The 19,690-nt window shown below is 40.0% G+C and overlaps 2 protein-coding genes and 2 non-coding genes across 4 annotated transcripts in view; all 4 read right to left on the bottom strand.

Annotated features, from left to right (window-relative positions):
- Nucleotides 1-24: 24 nt before the first annotated feature.
- LOC103392933 (adhesion G protein-coupled receptor E3-like) lies at nt 25-5,482 on the bottom strand. The gene is given in 18 exon segments (XM_025064518.1): nt 25-322; nt 486-560; nt 680-839; nt 1,053-1,144; nt 1,499-1,645; nt 1,735-1,977; nt 2,253-2,421; nt 2,423-2,454; nt 2,547-2,747; nt 3,023-3,198; nt 3,293-3,406; nt 3,579-4,059; nt 4,151-4,188; nt 4,296-4,442; nt 4,509-4,655; nt 4,740-4,883; nt 5,143-5,265; nt 5,358-5,482. Coding segments are annotated over 12 exon segments (1,551 nt in total). The 5' UTR covers nt 3,658-4,059; nt 4,151-4,188; nt 4,296-4,442; nt 4,509-4,655; nt 4,740-4,883; nt 5,143-5,265; nt 5,358-5,482; the 3' UTR covers nt 25-259.
- A 4,117-nt stretch (nt 5,483-9,599) lies between these two features.
- Nucleotides 9,600-19,690, bottom strand: part of LOC103392920 (transportin-2-like) — a 12,749-nt gene continuing 2,658 nt past the window's right edge. The window contains 22 exon segments of the mRNA XM_008329679.3: nt 9,600-12,090; nt 12,389-12,537; nt 12,914-12,988; nt 13,074-13,173; nt 13,485-13,560; nt 13,660-13,755; nt 14,081-14,179; nt 14,445-14,532; nt 15,038-15,196; nt 15,293-15,400; nt 15,598-15,684; nt 15,842-16,013; nt 16,209-16,434; nt 16,637-16,789; nt 16,982-17,153; nt 17,308-17,368; nt 17,456-17,574; nt 17,794-17,916; nt 18,229-18,310; nt 18,539-18,672; nt 19,259-19,365; nt 19,639-19,690. The exon segment at nt 19,639-19,690 is cut by the window's right edge and continues 29 nt beyond it. Of these exon segments, the coding sequence (XP_008327901.1) occupies nt 12,430-12,537; nt 12,914-12,988; nt 13,074-13,173; nt 13,485-13,560; nt 13,660-13,755; nt 14,081-14,179; nt 14,445-14,532; nt 15,038-15,196; nt 15,293-15,400; nt 15,598-15,684; nt 15,842-16,013; nt 16,209-16,434; nt 16,637-16,789; nt 16,982-17,153; nt 17,308-17,368; nt 17,456-17,574; nt 17,794-17,916; nt 18,229-18,310; nt 18,539-18,672; nt 19,259-19,365; nt 19,639-19,690 (2,397 nt within the window). The 3' untranslated portion in view covers nt 9,600-12,090; nt 12,389-12,429.
- On the bottom strand, nt 18,422-18,488 carry LOC112488473 (small nucleolar RNA SNORD41). Its single transcript, XR_003052553.1, has one exon. It is a non-coding gene; the product is annotated as a small nucleolar RNA SNORD41 (small nucleolar RNA).
- On the bottom strand, nt 19,461-19,530 carry LOC112488471 (small nucleolar RNA SNORD41). Its single transcript, XR_003052551.1, has one exon. It is a non-coding gene; the product is annotated as a small nucleolar RNA SNORD41 (small nucleolar RNA).

The following is a 19,690-nucleotide window of genomic DNA, read 5'->3' as shown; positions in this document are numbered from 1 at the left end:
GATGTTAAAATAAAACACCAGTAAATCAGGGTCAGCGTCTGATGCTGAAGTTGTTGCACCGAACATCCGAAAATTAATGCCATGATGATTTGAAAAGTTCAATTAATTTAAAAAAAATGGCATTGGTTACTAAAGTTATTACAGTTTTAAAGACATTCACCCACAGATCACAGAGGGAACTGCAATAGTACACAGAGACATACAGACAGACAGCATACTGTGTGTACATATATATATAAGGGTATATGGTATAAGGTCATCATTCTTCATTTTTTGGATCTTCATCCTTGTCCATGTCCTCGGAAACTGACGGAATATCTTTCTGTTGGGATAAAACATCAACACTTCCAGTTATTTTATATCAACCAGATCAATATTCTACTCAGTGACCCTTGTGTGTCCTCTCAGACACTACGTTTGTTTCATTAAAGGTGTGGATGTGGTTTCTTTCAGCCTACACCTTTCAATCAAAGTAGTGCCCTCACCACAGATCCTTCTCTTCCTCCTTCTCTGGGCTTGTTGAACGTGCAGGTCAGCAACTTGATGTACTCTTCTCTGACCTGTGGGAAATGCATTCACACACAGCACTCTCTTGTTTTTTTAGTATTACCTATCATTAGAGTTAGGCGGAAAAATGTTCGATTTTTGAAATTTAAAGCATGTGAAGAAGAGAGTTTACCTCCTTGTTGAGCACACAGTGGACAATGAACAGGAAGGTCCCCTGCTGGGAGTTGAGCAGAATGAACATAACCTGGAAGAAGAGGTTGCTCTGGTACAGACCCAGGACCCAGGTACAGCCCAGGATGACAAACTGGGCCAGGATCTTGAACAAAATCAGTCTGAAAAAAATATATATACAAATTAAAATTAAACACACATCCATTGTTTGTTGTTGTTGCAAGATGATCTTCTCTCTACAGTCTTTTTTTTTTTTCATTTAATTTCATTTTATCTTTCCAAATGACCCAGAAAAAACACTGAGTGTATTTTTATTACCAGTAAGTTACTACTAGGTAACCAATCACAGAGAACCAACGACCAGCGAGAGTCACCTGGTGTCCTTGGACTGTGAGACGTCACTCTTCATGTTGGCCAGGGTGGGCTTCAGGCTCCATAACGTAGCCAGAAACAACAGGCAGTTAAGCTACAAGAGGAAAAACACGTAGGAAAATCAACTGGGACTTCATCTGGTACTGGTTCATAAGCAGTGGTCTCAAACTCCCGGGCCGAGGGCCATTTGCAGCCCGTTAAGTTCTCACATCTGGCCCTTGACAATAGACGTCAATAATAATTTGCCCCTTTCTTTTTGTCATTGATTTTTTTTTCAATTGTACTTGTCAAAATGCAAATGAATAAGAAAATTTTTTGTTTTGTCATTGTACAAATTGTCAAAATGCAAATGAATAAGAAAATATATTTGTACTTGCTGTTTGCACAATAGCAGTATACAGCATTGGTATTTAAATATCTGGGGGGAGGGGGTTGTATGGACCCTAACTGAAATGATGGTAGCAGCAGAGTCCCCGGCTGGTTTGAGTTTGAGACCCCTGGCTGAGAGTATCGGCTCCACAGACTCACTCCAAGCACAGTGACCACTGGTCCTGTTAAGGCCCAGTTGAAGCTGCGTCTCTGTGACAGCCAGCACCTGGAATCCAGACACAACATTAAAAAAACAAAAAGGGTGACAGTAACCAGTCGATCGATCAGTTTGTCCATCGCTGGTCGTGATACTTACGACCCCCCCTCCGTTGCACCATATCCGTCAGAGTATATGAGCGCAGAAACACCAACAATGACAAACGGGACACCGTAGCCCAGCAGGTAGAGCAGTGGTCGAGGAAGACCATCCCTCTGGATGACCTGCACCTTGGAGAGCCGACGCACCAGCAGGTACAGCTGACATGCCTCCAGCAGCATCCACACGAAACTTGCAACAACAAGGAAGTGGAGGAGCCCAGCCATGACAGTGCAGGCCAGCTGTGGAGACCAGGGAGAGAAATCCACAAAACACTTGGAAACCAAAACAATGACAACAATAAAAGGAGCCAACAGGTACGACATGTAGCGAATGTAGCATGTGACGTGTGGAGTCAGTTAACCACAGCTTCTTTGGTAAAAGATTCTGCATATAATCTCATCCCTTTGGTCATGTGGGGTCAAAACAACTCCATCTTGTTTTGATTTTTATTTATTTTATTTAAAATACATAATATAAATTGTCAATTCTGTCAATTCTGTGTTCACCACTGTACCTCATGGTCGATGTATCTGTCGTTCCACAGCAGCAGTAGATGAGACAAGGCCAGGTTGAGGCAGAGGTGTAGCCGGGCGGTGTTGTTGATCTTGGGGTTCCAGCTGCACAGCAGGAAGGTGAGAATGGCCAGACCGAAGAAGAAGAGTCCGACACACACACACACGCGGCAGCCGGGCCAAGAATGGATCGTCAGGTGGAGGCTGGAAGAAGACACGACCGTTAAGTCAACGCCAGTCAAACGGTTGGTGGCGTACATGGAATTTCTCAATCACAAAAAAAACCACAATAGCACCTCTGCTATCTGCAGGATGAGGGCGAAGGTGGAGAGATGGGTGCAGCTGCAAACTGTGTAGTTTTCATTAGTGAAGGCGACAGAACATCCGTCCACTGACCAACGCATGGCCTTTGTCTTATCTGCTGATTTGGCATTTCCCAACTCTTTGGACTTGTCCTCCCAGTACACACAGGTCACCATACCAGAATCAGCTATGGACTGTAGGAAGAAGGAGAAACAGACCATTTAGAACAGTGATCATCAACTGGTGGTCCGTGGGCCAGATGCGGCCAGTTGAACTGTCCGATCCTGGACTGCAACTCAACTCAAACAATTGTGAGAATCACAGTCATGTGGTGAGACTTAAATAACTCTTGGTATTCCCTGACATTTATGACTCTATTTACAAAATGTGATTTTTTAAATTCAATTTATTTCAGTGTTTGGGCCCCAAGGTGTCTGTCCAGTAAGATTCTGGCCCTTCTGAGTGGCACCTTTTTGTGATAGATGGTGAAATTGACCGGTTCCGTGAGGTTTGTGTTGTTGACTGTGGGCAGGACTGCAGTGACGATGTCAGAGTACATCTCTGTTTTGTTTTCAGTATGGAAGTACTGATGGCTGAGGAGACTCTCCATCCCACTCAGTGTCAGGAAGGCGGCGGCTGCAGCGTCTGTGAAGGTGATGATTAAATAACACCAGAGTGACCTAAAGCTGTCAGTTATACTTCAGTGCTACTTCATGTTACAATTATCGACTTTTCTTACTTTTGTTGTTTTTGGACAAACCATCCAAGTCGATTTCCATGGTGTTTTCATTGGCTGACAGCAAGGCATTTTCTCCCATGTTGGTTCCAGGTTCAATTGTTTGCAAAGTCAAATCTAGCAAAGAATTAAAAAATTAGCCCTCCAAACCAGTTGTTCTGTGACACTCACTGTTCACTTACTCACTCTTAAACATTGTCCTATTTAGTTGAACACAATCCTGACATACTCGCAGGAATTCAAGAAAAACACACATGAAGTTAGAGTAATGTTTGACATTTTTTCTCACCCACTGTAGGACTCCTCAGGTTGGTCTTATTTTTGTACAGACCTATGGCCACCATGGCGGTCAGCAAACGGTCTGACATGTCCAGAATCAGACTGCCGGACTCTGCGTTGCCTTCACTGCTCACTGTCACTGATCTGGCACGTGGTCCAACACCGCACACTTCCTTTAACAAACAAAATACATGAGATAAAGACACATGGCCTGGTTCAGACTCAGTAGAGCAGTGTCAGTGAAGTGTCAGTGAAGTACTCAAGAGTGGGGCGGCAAAGCTGTTTGTCACCGTCTGCAGGAAAAGACAAAAAAGAGTGGGGGCTTAAATGCACCACAGTTTGAACATCCCCAAGACATGAGAACAAATGACTGAAAAGTCTGAGATGATGTTCATTTATTTCAAACTCACCGGTCCTGGTAAAGAAATGCCCGCGTTTTCTTCCAGTTCTTTTCCCATTTTGTCAAGAAAAGCTTTTTCTTTGGACTCCCCCTGCAGCAAACACAAATGTCCAGCCTCGAGTGTAATGGTTGGAGCTCATATGCACCTATATACAAATGAAAATATATTGGTTTGTTTTTACCTCTTTGACATTTAGCTCATCCACTGCCTCCTGTAAAGCTGTGGAGTCGGGAAAAGAAGACGGTAAGAGTAAAAATGGACTCATCCTTGATTACAGCAAATATTTCCCAGATATTATATTTGACGAGGTCACATTTGAAGCCTACCTTTACAAAACGTCACATTCCACGTCCACACGATTCCCGACGATGGGTAAAACCCATCTGAACATGAACAATAGAAGGTTCCTGGTACATTAGTGCACACTGTGTTCTTGCCACATAATCCTGGGGTCTCAGCACACTCGTCGATGTCTGTAGAGAACAACCACAGTCACCAATCTGATTATTCTACTACAAGACACATGTTGCCACACCTACCTATGCAGGGGTTAGAATGGCTGGCTATCTTCTTATCATCTGTTATTCGATAGCCAGAGTTGCAGCTACAGTAATAGGATCCAATCCCGTTGGTGCAGTTGGCATTCGGACCACAGATGTCAGGGTCAACAAAACACTCGTCAATATCTGCCAAATACAAATCTCTGTAGTGACCAAAGTGATTTAGAAACAGAAGAGATTTTCCTGTCTGAGAACAAACGGTGCCAATACCGACGCAGATGTTGATCGGACTGGCTTCCAGCGCCGGATCAAGTGGTTCGTAGCCCACTTGACATGAACAGTTGTAATAACCACGTTTGTTGCTGCAAATGGATACGGGGCCGCAGATTGCATTATCCTTACATTCGTCGATATCTGATGTAAAAACAAATACAGAGAACAAGTTATCATCAAAAGCACAATTTTACAAGCAAAGCAAGACATAAACATACTCTTTTGGGATGTGTTTATATGTATGCATGTATATGAATGTATATATGTATGTATGTACGTATATGAACGTATGTATGTATGTTTATGCATGTATATATGTATGTATGTACGTATATGAACGTATGTATGTATGTATGTATGTATGTATATGTGTAGTCTTTAAAAAGGTGAAGAGACAGACCTTGACAAACAGGTGCTGCTGTGTATTTTTCTTCAAAGCCTTTTCTGCAGTCACACATAAAACTGCCTGGCTCGTTGATACATTTCCCAGGACCACACACATCCTCAAGGCACTCGTCGATATCTACAAACAAACAAAGAAGAAAACTCTGTGTCGCCACCACCAGGCCGAGACAAAATCAGGAAATTGAAAATAACATTGAAACCACACTGGACCTTCACAGTTTGCTCCTCCAGGACCTGTAGCATTGAACCCAGTTAGGCATGTGCAGTAGTACGACCCCACTGTGTTGTTGCAGATGGAGTTCAAACCACAAATATCAGGAGTGGTCACACATTCATCGATGTCTGCCAAGGAATGCAAGCGGTAGGTTAACATCAGCGTGACAGCTCATTTAAGATGTATGTTCAAATTCTGGGTTGTGTCCCAACAGTGGCTCCAGAGGCCACTTGCTAGGTCCTTGGTTTAAGTCATTAATAATATATAGAAAATAAAATTTCAAATTGTTTTGGAGTGGGTTTTAAACTTCAAGGTACCTGAACAAATATCAAAGCTGCAAACCACAGATTACTTCTTTTTCAGTAGATGACACATACTCAGAAATATTTTAATGGTTACATTACAATATTTCATAATGTAAAAGGCAAAATATGACAAAAAATAAAATCTGTATTTAAATGGGAATTTAATTTGTTAAAGTACTTGGTGGTACAATGGTTGGTCGATGAATTGTAAAATACTCACCAGTACAACCATATGAATCAGCAAGAGGTCTGTGGCTCGGGGGGATTTCATACCCTGAGACACAGCTACACCCCCCATCAATACACTCAGCGAGGGGTCCGCAGGAGTCTGACTTACACACAGAATGATCTAGAGTGGGATAACAAACAAAAACACAAAAACTTCAGTTTGAAGTATCTTATTGATCTGAGTCCGTAGCAGTGTAACGCCAAAGGTGTAAATGATTCAAAACCACTCACATGTCACATAACCCAGGGTCTGCAATGGGTGCGAGGACGGTTTGTAAATGTAGAATTCTCCAGGACACAGGACCACGCTCATTTCAACAGAATAAACAGAACAGCTTCCGACATTACCGTAGGCAGTTCCTACATATGCATCTTCAGACTGATTGGTCGGATATGTAAAGCCAAAGCTGAATGAGTAGGCAGTGCCACCAAAAGAACCAAGAACACAATATTTGATTAGTCTGTCTCCACCGATTCCAGTGAAGCGCCACCAATTCCCCTGAAGCTCCAAGTCATTGTTGGGGTAGCCGTAAAAGGAGGTTGATGTGAAAAGTTTGTTGCGCCACGGGTCAGTTATGTTACTGTAGCCATTACAGGAGCCTAGAGGGCAAAACCAAAACTACAAGTCTTATTGTTATTGTCACCTCATCAAATACCCATAATAATAATTGATTTTATTATTCTTGTCTGGTGATAACGGACACCCGTACCATTAGGATATGAACAGAGAACGACGTTGACGAGGGAACCTGCAGGAATGGAAGAAAAGAAAATGTCAGTTTAGAAGAAAAATTTTAATACAAAGAATGCATGAATACACTGGGCAGTTTTTTAAATTTTCAAATTTAAAGCAAAATAAAACAGAGAGTTGGAGATTAAGTGATGCTGACACCAGTGTTATAATCTGATGTATATCAGATAAAATCCCACAAAGTAAACAGGAATGAGTAAAGAGTTGGTAAGGAATTTTATTCCAAGTTTTAATTGAAAACTTTAATTTAAGGACTTTAAGTCCTAAAATCTTTGTACAAGGTAGAAAACAAATGCTAAAACCTAACCTCAGGATTGAACCTAACCTGTAGACCATTTACACAGAATGTTGCTTAAATAAGGTTTTTAATACAGTTCATTAACTGGAGAGGAAAATAATAAAACACGTCTAAATCAGTTAGAACTAGTGACACTTTTACTGAAGTCCCCAAAAGACGTGTAAGACATGAACTTTTTAGCACGACATGATAATGTCGCAGTATCCTCAGCTGCACTGGCTCAGTCTTAAAGATCACATTTTTTAAAAATATTCTTTAAATCATACATATTTTAAATGACATATCATACTTTAAATCCTAAATCTACGGTAAACCAACTCACCCAAGAGAAATATAAAAGCGCAGCAGTTCATGCTGACACGTCCAGCTCCAGCAGATATCAGGCAACACTACCTTGAAGGCACCTACATGTAGATTTGAGACATTTGCACAACATGCAGAAGATGTTTTTACAATCTTTGGCACCAATGCAAAAAACAATGCAAATTCGGACACTTGTGATCAAAGAGTTATCGCAAGTGGCGTTTGTCTTAAAGAGGGAGCAGTGCAGAGCTCGGCTGTGGTTTCAAAAACTCACTAACGATGATGACGAATTACTGAGACTGAAACTGGGGAAATGTGATGTCAGTAAAAGTTAAAAATTAGCAGCATTTTCATACAAAGAAGTGATCAATGACAGATCTTTTTTTTGCTTCAGCCATTGGTGGATGCTCCTTTAATGCCTGATCTCAACACCACTGCCCATTGATCTATTAGAGGTAGATTGTGATCTACCAATAGATTGTGAAGAGAGTTCTGGTACATTATGAGCAAATAAAAAAGATTGAATATAAATTTAAGGAAGAAGTGTAGAGACGACCATTCATTGTAAGAATTAAACCACAGGTGTCAACCTCAGGCCCGGGGGGCAAATCTGTCCCGCAGTGTAATTATGTTTGGTCCATGAGATCATATCAAAGGTGTACTAGAGTTGGCCCGTCAGTATACAGCCCCTGTATACTGGCAGGATTTGTAGTATTAGTGGTATATGCACTACGTTATAACTCGTACGTTTTGTTTCTTTTGTTGTTGTTGTTGGCCTGCGAAAAGAAGATTTAGAATAAAAATGAACTCAAAAGGCTAGAAATAAAGAGACACAATAAGAAACAAATACTACTCATGTGTTTTATTTCAAATTTAACTTCTCTGTTCATAATATTAAGATTTGGTTCCTGAGTGATAGGGGCCCTTACAACAAAACAATAGCAGAATATTATTCCTCCACTGTCATATCCTTCTGTGGGGTGGGGGTCAAATTGTGGGGCCCAGACTTCCTGGTCACACCCCTACCTCAAATAATGAGCTGTTTTAACAAACACAACAAAGGACACAAAGAGGTCTTTGTGTCGGACAAAGGTCAGTCTGATATTTTTCTCTGCATGTGTGGTGTTCAGGTGTGTCAGTGTAAATGTGTGTGGTGGTGAAGAATCTTAGGTATTTTTTAAAAGAATGTATGTATATGGACTTTTTCATTTTTAAATTCACAGCCACGTTCACCCCAGGAGACCATCAGAGGTCGGACTCCAGCGCTGATTTGTTTTGTAAAACTCTCAGTTGGTAGTGCTTCTGGGTAGCATGTAAATGACTTTAAAACATCTGCATAAACAAATAAATAAAGGACTAGCCTACTGTTTCCATAAGACTGTGCAGACATGAATATTTAACATCAAGTGTACACTTAAGTACTGTATTTTGTTTTTGGTTGATAGATTATATTCATTGCCTACGATTTCATTTAATATAAGAGGAATTGGTCGAGTTCATAGTGAGAAGACGACGCTTGTTTTTGGTTTTGGTTTTTTTGTCCGTGCGTTTGATGCATTTACAAACGTTGTGGTGGTGTCTTCTAGTGGACACAAACCGGTACTGCGACACAAGACAATAACTTCCCACAGCAAAATGAAGAGATGCTTTTTAATGATGCGCAATGAAGGTTCACTCTCAACAAGCAGCTCAAAAAAGCCTATAACCATAACAATAGCAATTTATGATAATTGCTAATGACCATCCCTGCAGACTATAATCCAGAATATTTAAGTGTTATAATAATAATTCCCTTAAACTATAAATCAGCACTTTCATCATTTCTTAACTGAAACCTGTCGTTATCTTTATCAGTAAAATGATCATACACACAAACAAAGTTACTGCATCAGTCTCTGACATTTCAATGTACCTTGAATGATTTTTTTTTTATTCTGCTGAGTAAAATCCACACACTAGATGAGTTCTTGTGCAAGTACATAAAAACCACCTCCTTATCCACATCTGTATATCCATACCACTTTACTCACTCCACATTTATCTTTCAAATAGAAATTGGAAAAGGAAACAAGGGTTAAGATCTGACAGGAAACTATGTCAACTGCAATGGTTCTCGACCAGGTAAAATATATGGTGGGAATTCTACCGGAAAAAATATAACAAGATTGTTTGTTCTTTCAGCTTTTGTTATTGTTCCAATATGGAGTATTTAGAATAAAATAAAACACCAGAAAGGCAGTATGAACAACAATCACCCAAACTTTCTACATCAATCATTAATGTATGTTGGAAATGCAAATCTAGCACACAGATTTTTAATCTTTAGAAATATTAAAAGATACCACTCAGTGGCTTAAGACTTGTTAGAAAACTTTTATTTGCCCTATTCACAAGTACTAAACAAAAAAGGGACATTTCCCACCCGCACCACAGCTCAGTGTAAAAGGTACATCAAGTTCATTGATCAGCCTTGAGATAGAGATTGAAAAAGCCATGAATTGTGTTTTTATTTTTCCCACTGCACATTCTCTGCTCAGTTACGTCACCAGCAAAGACGAGCGTTCAGTCCGACCACATAAAAATCTGAAATAAACAAATGGTCCGCTATAGAACAACGAAAACAAAGTATTCTTTAAATAAAAAAGAACAAAATAAAACTTTTAAAGTCTAAAAGAATTTGTGCACTGAGTACACAAAACAAAACAAAATAGTTCAACAAAAAAAGTTGTGGACTGACTGCACTCCAATTGGCCAACCTCAATAACATCACACCTGGGAAAGATGCTGTCAGTGTTCAGCAGCTCAGTGAAGCGGTACAGCTTTAGTTAAGAAGAATTCTTAACCTTTGTCTGAGCGCACAAACTGTCGTGATCGATGTGTTGGTAGATTACAGTCATGGGCATTCACATTATAACCGTTAGTTGACAATGAGTTTCTGGGAAGGACCATCAAATTGTATACTTGTGCACAAACTGAAAGATGTAAAAGGGAGAAATAGTTTGTTAGCTGGAAAGAGCACTTCATTTTCCAACTATGTTTACCCTCGCCGCTTTCAAGTCAAAGAAATGTGGTTCCAAAACAAAACAGAAAAAAAAAAGTCACAAGACTGATTCAACAAACAGAAACTCAGGAGGGGGCGTGGCTCCAGTAAATTAATGGTATGACTGGGACATGGGAGGTGAGCAGGTCAAAGATAAGAACTTCTTTAATACCATTAGACCAGTGGTTCTTAACCTGGGTTCAATCGAACCCCAGGGGTTCGACAGAGGACAAGACACACACACACCCGACTCATATGAATCGTGATGACACGCCCCCCACTGGGCCATCACTGAAGGGTTCGGTGAACACGCACATGAAACTAGTGGGATTCAGAACCTCCAACAAGGTTAAGAACCACTGCATTAGATTCACTGAAAGTCAAACTACATTTAGAGGCCTCAGGTCTTACCCACTCATTTCACCAATGTTTAACATTATTGTTATGTTTACCTTAGCAAGCGGTCAACATTTGTAAACTTATCTAGCAAAAGAAAATCTACATCTTAAGTATACCATTACTGTATATCCAACAAAATCATATTAAAAATTACTTACAAAAGTAAAAGTGCAACTAATTGTGTTTTATTGTCGGTTTCATCTACAGAGCAGCAGAAGGAGCAAAAGGAGATTCTCAAATTTTACCTAATGCAAGGACTGTTGCGGTAACTGACCTCTGAAAACATACAATGTTTGCCCACCCTTATTCACGTCTACCATGTGTTTCAATATCAGGGACTGTGTGAATTTTTCTTTCTATTTAAATACAGCAACTAAAAATGGTCAATGTGTTTTTGTTCAGAGCAAATTCTTACTTTGAACAAGTCTGTCAACATTTTGACATCAACTTTACGGGTCTGAACTCCTCTGACTGCACTCCAGCAGGTCGATTTTGGATATTCAAGTCCTATAACAGCACGCAGAAAAGCGGCATATAATGGAACACTTTTAGTGGTTTTATGTCCTTCTAATCAGCTGCAACATTCCCCAGTGAGTCTTTACCTACGCAAAAATGTTGGCCGCACAAAGAAACTGCAGCTTACAAAACATGTCTACTATGACGTCAATGAAATCAAGCTCTCAAGTCATCATTACTGAAACACATGCCATGCAAAATAAAATAAAAAATAAATGCTGGTAAAAACAGAGGACAGAGCCACAGATCAGAGCAAAATCATCTGGATGCAGAGGGAATTCAAAGGGACAGAATGGAAATTAAAATCCTCTTAATGTACATTCAAAAAGCAAGAAAGACCATGTTGATGCACACTCAACAGTTCATGCCTTTTTGTTTTGCCATTCAGGCAAAGAAAACTGTGCACATTTTCTACACTGTTACATGGTGAAAGCATGTTTACTGAAGTCTGGCAGGAGCCGCCGTTAACATCTGTGGGTTTCTACGTACTGTGCATTTGGGACTGTGGTACCCTACTCTGGTTCAGACAAATCCCTATTATGTACCTATCTGTCACCCCCTCCCTACTGAGCGACATAATGGTCAAACTGAGGAGGTGGTCAACCCCATTTCCCCCCCTGACTTAACTAGGTTCCCTGCAGTGTTGATGAGAGTCACTTCTGAGTGTGTTTGGAGTTAATTAAGCACTTAATCCCGGAGGCATACGTTATTCCCCAGTGGACCCTCCCACACCCACCACCCTCCTCCCACCCTCCCTCACAGAGACACAGGGTGCAGGGAAAGGGAGCCATCTGCTGGCCAGACGGTCAGTCACGTCCCTCCAGCTCATGTTTCTCCCCGTGATCTCAGGAGTGCGATGATTTCCCCAGTTACCCTCTCTAACAGTAACCTGAAGCAGAAATGAGAGAAAAAAAAAGGTGTAAAATCAAATAAATTCAAAGCCAATTTAAACTTTAAAGGAACACTACTGCAGTAAACAGCCACTGTACAAAACAGGTTTACCAGGTTGAAATAATACATTTTTGGCAAACAGGAAGCGTGCTGTTTATTTAAGTAGGTGCAGTTCTGGATCAGATTATTTAGGAACAAAATGTATCATTGTTTATCAATGAGCTGGGTTTGTCATCATCTCCAGAAAGGTGTGGGTGAAAGTGGTGTGTTCAAGTGTATGTGCAAAAATGACGTGCCTAACAGGTCCGTGTCCTGGATGGACTGGGATTGAGTTGGGTTACACGCCATAGCAGGCAGACAGGCGCTCCTTCAACAGTGGGGGGAACTGTTCAGAAAACTGCTGCCAGTTCTCCTCTCCCACCTGGTCCTTGAAGCCATGAAGGATCTTGAGGAACAAAACAGAGATGCAGATGAAGAAAAGCCACAAAAAAGGAGGCCATGTACGAGTAGACACAACCAGCACAGCCTGAGGTTGACTATGGATCTCAAAGATGCTATTTGAAAGCAATGAATTGCAACAGGAGGTCAAAACAATTCTTGTATTCTTTGTTGGATGAACTTGCCTAAGTCGTACTAAATTTAACTTTAAACTACAATTGGAAGATAAAACCCCCACCACACTTCTCAGACTCAAATCATCCACAACAAATATTCGGATTTCGAATGTCTGAATGATGTTCATCATTGGAGTGTGGTAAGCGAGCAGAAGAAACAGGAAGGGTCTGATTAAATACCTTCACATGATAGGATGGGTCATTTACCTTATAAAACATGTCTCTCAAGTCGTCATTTGGGTTAACCCAGGAAGCAACAGCATCACAGAAGAAAATAAAATCCTGGACAGGGGGGTTGAAAAAGAGTCACTTAATATTTCCTTTATTTCTCTCTGGTTTCTACAGCTGTAGCAGTCCTCCTCCTTACCTGCACCACTCCTGCTGGGTTGACGCCAATCATTACACAAATCCCTCGAAAAGCAGAGTCTTTTTCCTCATTATCTCTGATGTTTCTGAGAGATGTGCACCTAGAAATCAAAACATTATTATCATAGGTTTTAAAAGAGAGGAAGAGGAGGAGTGTAATGTAGGCCCAGACAGTTTATTGGTGAGTGAGAATTAATCATCAATTGTCTCATTTAACCTTGTACTTTCTCCAGAACTCACGAAACAAAAGGACAAAGAAGTGAGCAGCTCAAATCAAGAATTTCACCTCTAAACAGTTGGAGCCGTCAGTGTGTGTATTAGTTCAACAAACAATATGAGATATTACACCATCTTGTGGCTGTTGCCTAGAATGCTTCAAAGCTATCTTTACACTTCATCACATCGGTCTCACCATGGTCTGATGAAATGCTGCAGCTGTGACGCAACTTCCTGGGGACAGATGTAACCCAGCCGTCCGATTGTGATTGCTGCATAAGTAAAACATCAACAACATTAATTTCCTAAAACTTCATAAGACAACAACAACCATGAGGACATCAATTGGCAATGATTGCTTAAAGGTGTACCTGTGTTTTCCAACAGAGTTTTGGGAGTGTTTGGTCTGTTAATGATCTCCACTAGGTGTGGAAGGACCATCCCCACATACGGCTGCATTTCTGCTCCTGGAGTCAGAAACAGTTAAAAAACACGTTAAACTTATCAAGTTCTCTTGTGTTTGTTTGAGAAAACATTTCACTTGTAGATTAAAATTGTATAATTTGATGATGTACCATCAAATGATACATTCTGTAACAATTAGGTTAAGAATTATCACTATATAAAGCCATGAATCAAACTGTACAAGAGAGAATGACTGGATCAGACGACATAATGGGAACAAAGTGCATCATTTTATGTCAGTGAGCTGGGTGTTTCATCATATCCAGACATTCGCCACCTGTTTTCCATTAAAAAAATTAACAACATAAATGCAAACAACTGCCTCACCCATTTGCATGGCGATCTCTCCAATGGCCCAGGTGGCATTGTTGCAGACTGAGATAAACTCTGGGTTCAGGTTGAGCCCAAGGATAGGCATGAACTCAGCTATTAAAAAAAATAAAATAAATCAAAATTCAGTTTAAAATTGCATTAGTTATAACAACAACAGCAATAACTCTATGAAATGAGGACTCTTTGACACATACACAATACGATTGAATAAATCAAAGGTCAATTGTATTCAGTTTATTTTTTATTTTTTAGCTAAACATTTTGTCAAGAGACATGGTTTTTCTTTTCTTTTAATTTCTGAGAGAAAAACAACCAGATAGTCTAAAGTCATATAATTGTTCCCATAACACAAACTTACCGATACATGGCTTTACATGAACGAAGCAGGCTTTAGTTAGATCACCCAACAGTGCAAAAGAGCTTTGTCTCACTTCAGGCATCGTGTCCTGCAAAAAACCAACGCCTCAGTGTCAGAGACCTGAAAGTCTCATGGTGCATTATTGTTTATGCTTTTCTTTAAGTGACTCCTGGTCAGACCTACTTTGTAAACAGATGGATGGCAATCCTTTTGAACTTTTAGAATTAATTTAGCTAATGATATGCAAATGACATACAAACTGACTATATAGCTGGGAAAAATTATAAACAGTTAAATTACAGAGACGTATGCCAAAGAAAATTTCAGTTTGTTATTTTGTTAAGTCTAGAAAAAAAATCATGGATACTTAGATTACAATTAATTTTTAAAGCTATTAGAATTTTAAGTATTTAAAAAACTAACATTTATTCTATATAATAGTATTAATAAGTATTTAAAAAACTAACATTTATTCAAGTTCGAAAATAGAATTAATTCGACTAATTAATAATTTTAGTAAAGGTGAGTTATGTTGCTTACAAAACGTCACAATGAAATATCTACTTATTTGCATGCGACTGTATGAGACATACCTGCATGCACTGGAAAAGCAGGGTCATGATGTTTGACCGGGCAACCAGCTGCTCCACGCTCCCACTCAAACCCTCAGCAAGTCCACTCAGCAAATCCAGGGCCACGATCATGAAGTCCTTGTCGGGAGCCTCGTACTGATCTGGATGCTGGTTGTACATCTGTGAGAACAGAACAATTAAACACTTTGCATTGACACTTTTAATAAGCTTTTTCATATGTATTGTGCGTGTGTAGTGTTATTGTGGTAACCCTACCATAGCCTGAGCGAGAGTCTTTTGTACCAGTGTGACACAACGCTGATAAACAGGCTCACAGTACGGTAGGAAGCCACTTTGCAAAGCAGTGGCAACAGATGATAAACACTGAGGAAAAAAAATAAAATAAAACACAAAGGTCAATTCTTAAGACAGCGCATTTAATGAACGGATGAATGAGTTTAAGGCTAAGGCAAGAAAAACCTTCAGCACTCATCCTAATAGTCAAGTACAGATTGGTTCAAACTAAAATTGAAAGGGCCATATAAACATCAATTTGCTTAGCATCAAGTATAATCTCTTACCTCTAACAGTGGAAATAAATCCTTGTCTTCATCCTTCAGCTCGTTCCACTTGGCAATTAACGGTGGCATTAATTTCTGAATGTACTCCTGTGGAATGATAGGAAAAACATGAGAACCAAGCACTTGAACATTTTCTAGTGAGTGGTAGAAATCTTCTTAGCAAACACCAATCAAAATAAAGGTTCAAAAACATCATTCTGCATGGGTTTTGTCTGTGGTTAAAAAACAAAATTTGGTCACTTACAGGTTGGTTGAGGTGGTGACCCACAGAATCTGCCAGAGTTCCTATTGCATCATAGAGGATGAGGAGATTTTTGTGTTGGTATTTTCCAAATGCAAAGACCAACGTGTCCAGAATAAAGCTCAGATAAGGAACCAGCTCTGTGCAGGCCTCCTCCTCCAGAGTGGCAAATGCACTAAAAAAAAGAAAAAAGGTCCAAAACTTAGCTGTCTAACAATTGTCATTTTCAGGCCAGGACTAATAAACGCATGGATGTGGATCAGATATTAATATGGGAACAAAGTGTATCATCGTTTTTCAATGAGCTGGGTGTATCATCATATCCAGGCATCAACAAGAAGTTAAAAAGCTTAAGTGTCCGAGTGCTCACCTGCAAGCGGCCTCCTGCACCCGCTTGTTACTGTCCAGGATGCGTTTCAAGAGCTCTTTCATGAGAGGCTTGAGGTAAGAGTCTGGTGGCTGAGATACCACCCAATGTGCGTAACGACTCAGGGTCCAACAGGCGATGGAACGCACCAAGGCCTTCTTGTCACAAAGACACCGGATGAGATGGGGTATCAACTCGGGCAGGTAGGGCACCATTCCCTGCATGCAGCCTGAGCCATGAGGAGACATGATCAGAACAATTACTACACCCTGAGCTTGTGTTATTAGTGTTACAACAAGTCTCTGGCTGTAGTTTTAGTATAGAATAAACTAAGAGTTCTACATATTTTCATTTAAGGAAAAAAAAAACATTTATTGAGAACACACAAACTGTTCTTAAGGGGAAGGGGAGTGTCATCTACCAAGTCTTACCTTCAGCAATGGCTCCCAACACCAGGATACCAGACTCCTTGACGACCCAGTCAGGGTGAAAGAGCAACTCTTTCAGAAGTGGAAGGAGATGTGGCAGCAGGTCCTCACGGAAAACATTGGCTAGAACATCCAGGGCTGCTGCTGAACACTTGCCTGCATCGATAACAATAAAACATTTTAGGAACATAAATAATAATAATTTAATACAAATTTTGCTTTATGAATAAATAAAAAAAAACATCCACTCTTTTCTCTCCTATGATAATAAAGACACAAGTGACATTTCAACAAAACTTGATTCACATCTGTATAATTTTAAAAGTCAACTTTTTTTTTTTAACTCACGTAGATTCCAGTCCGACAATGTGTCATCATCGTCGTCGTCATCATCGTCAATGTCCTCGCCCTCCTCACCATCCCCGCCCTCGTGTTGAAGGGTGACAGTACGCGACTTGTGGAAACGAGGTTTGATGTCCTGTTCGCTGTCTGGTACGGCTTCGTCCTCCTCCACATCACCCTGGAGATACAAGATATTATGTAAGCTCTGCTGTAAAGGTGAACCTGAAACAGACTTCCCTCTGGACAGTTTTTCATTAAAATTGCTTTTGGGACAAAGGTTTATTAATAGATATCTGTTTACAATTCAACAAGAAATCTACTGAAAAGTTTACCTTTAACAGTATGATGTCAATCTCAGAATATTTCATCCCATTCACCAAGATGGGTGTCAACCTGTGGTAAAAGAAAATATTAGCTTGAAATTGCAAAAGATGAAGTTCTCTCACTCAAACATGCACACACAATCTATGAACTACTCACTGCACCAAGTGTCCAGACAGCATCTCCTTACAGATGGGTTGCTCTGCCAGAGTCAACCAAAACTCACAGGCTTCGAGAGCCACATTCTCATCAGGATCCTGGGTTCGCTGCAGCATGTACTGCGAGAGGGGACAGGTACAAGAAACGTACGAGTTGGATTTAAACAAGAAAAAAACTGAAAAATGACAGCAGTGTACAACTGTTTCGCAAACTTAGATCAGACAATTAGGAACTATAGGTATCATTGTAAATCAATGAGCTGGGTTTCTCATCACATCCACTGCGAAAAAGACTAAATATATAATCAGATTCTCATCTGAGAGCTGTCCCACATTTACCTGAATGATGCTGTGCATATGAGGGATGAGACGGTCGATGCGGACCTCCAGTAACATGACAAGGGCTCTGCACACATTCTTTCGCACCTCTGAGTCCTCATCTGTGGCCAGTGCAAATAAACTCTAATACAGAAAATGATGAGGAGAAGTAGGACAATCAGAGGACCAAGAGAAATAAAAAATGTACTTTTTGTCCATTGTCCATAGAGGGAAAATCTTATTGGGTATTAAGTGAAACATTTTAATTCATGTTCGCTGTAAGGAAGAGACACATAAGCACAAAATAATATTAAAATAAATTTTAATATTGATAATTCCATTCATTGTTCCACAAAAGGTTCCATCCATCTTCAAGATTTTCCTTATTGCATAGAGCCAACACTAATAAATAGCACTTAGAAACACTCATGTCTCATTGTTCAAATTGCCACTTACCTCAATAAATGTATCAATATTGTCCATTAAAGCCTGGGCCCGGCCAATGATAAACTGGTTTACACAGGCAATGGCATGTGACCTGTGGGAACAACATGGAATATCGTATCAATAGAACACAGTCAACAGTTGTTCATGTAACTTTTAACCTACAATACTTTATTTGAGGTTTAAAAAACTAAAATTAAAAATTCTGGATCAGACAGTATGAATACAAACACCTTCACTTTCAGTCAGATGTCATTATGCATCACATCCAGATTTTAACAACAGGCATATTTTGAAGAAACCCCTGCCTCTTCTCCTGTACCTGATCTTAGGGCTGCAGTGCTTGAAGAACTGTAGGAACTTTGGTATCATGATATTGAGGGGCCTGTTGAGAGCATCGCTGTCCAACAGCTCAGACGAGTCTTCGCAGATCTTCTGCAGTGCTCCAAACGAGCCCTGAGACACGGACATACACAGAAAAGCTGTCAAATAAAAACGCAAACATACAGGGACACAGAGGAGAGAATGAGACTGCATCAGATAACTTAACTAGAAAATGGCCTCAGTACACCGTAATATAGAAAAAAGGAATAAGAAACATTTTCACAGAACCACAGGTTTTTTTTTTTTAAATAGGAAGAAAATTAGATCAACAGTACTATTCCTATACAGGAAACATCAGCTATTAATATTCAACTTTATATCTTAATACAAAAGTATTACATTTTAGCAAAAGCCAGTAACAAATCAGAATTTCATGATCAGTCCTTAACACCCATTGACTTCATTTTCAATTCAAATCACAAACTCTTAATTAACAAAATGTTTACTGGTCCTGTCTAGCAGGCCATGGATCATCTTGATAAACAATAATCACAATAAGCAGTGAATGTGTTTTATGTCCATCATGCAAGGGTAAGTTTAAAGAACCAAAAGATGTTGTGACATTTCTTTCAAGTGTCACACAGTCCATCAGACTGTTAATCCTGTTCTTTACACAACAAATGCAGAGTATATGGTCCAGACTGGGATTGGCGCCCACCTCACAAGTGTTGTAGTCTTCTGAATTAAGAAGGCTGCAGAGCTGGGGCAGTAGTTCAGGCCATGTCTGTAGCTCTCCTTTGGAGGCAATTGTTGTAATCAAGATACCTACAGACACAAAAAAGCAGGGAGGAAAATAATTAAAAGGGTTCACAGAGAGCTTTGTGAACAGAACATGAACAGAATCTTCCTTCACAGGATCTCTGGATCAGACAGTATGAATACAAATACCATCACAGGCAGTCAGGTGTTTTTATTGTGCATCACTTCCAGAGAGAAAGTGGTGAAGATAAGAGGAACTTTGTAACAAATCAACAAATTTGTTGAAGAAAGTGAGTGGTATCAGCATAAGGCAGCAACAAACCACTGACACAAACTTACCAATTGTGGCACGGATGAGTGGTGAAGGGTCACCAATGTTGTTGAGACATTC

Source organism: Cynoglossus semilaevis, chromosome 17 (assembly GCF_000523025.1).
Source record: "Cynoglossus semilaevis isolate Cse_v1.0 chromosome 17, Cse_v1.0, whole genome shotgun sequence".
Taxonomy (NCBI): Eukaryota; Metazoa; Chordata; class Actinopteri; order Pleuronectiformes; family Cynoglossidae; genus Cynoglossus; species Cynoglossus semilaevis.
The sequence above is the reverse complement of the archived record's forward strand: the minus strand, read 5'-3'. Positions and strand labels throughout refer to the sequence as shown.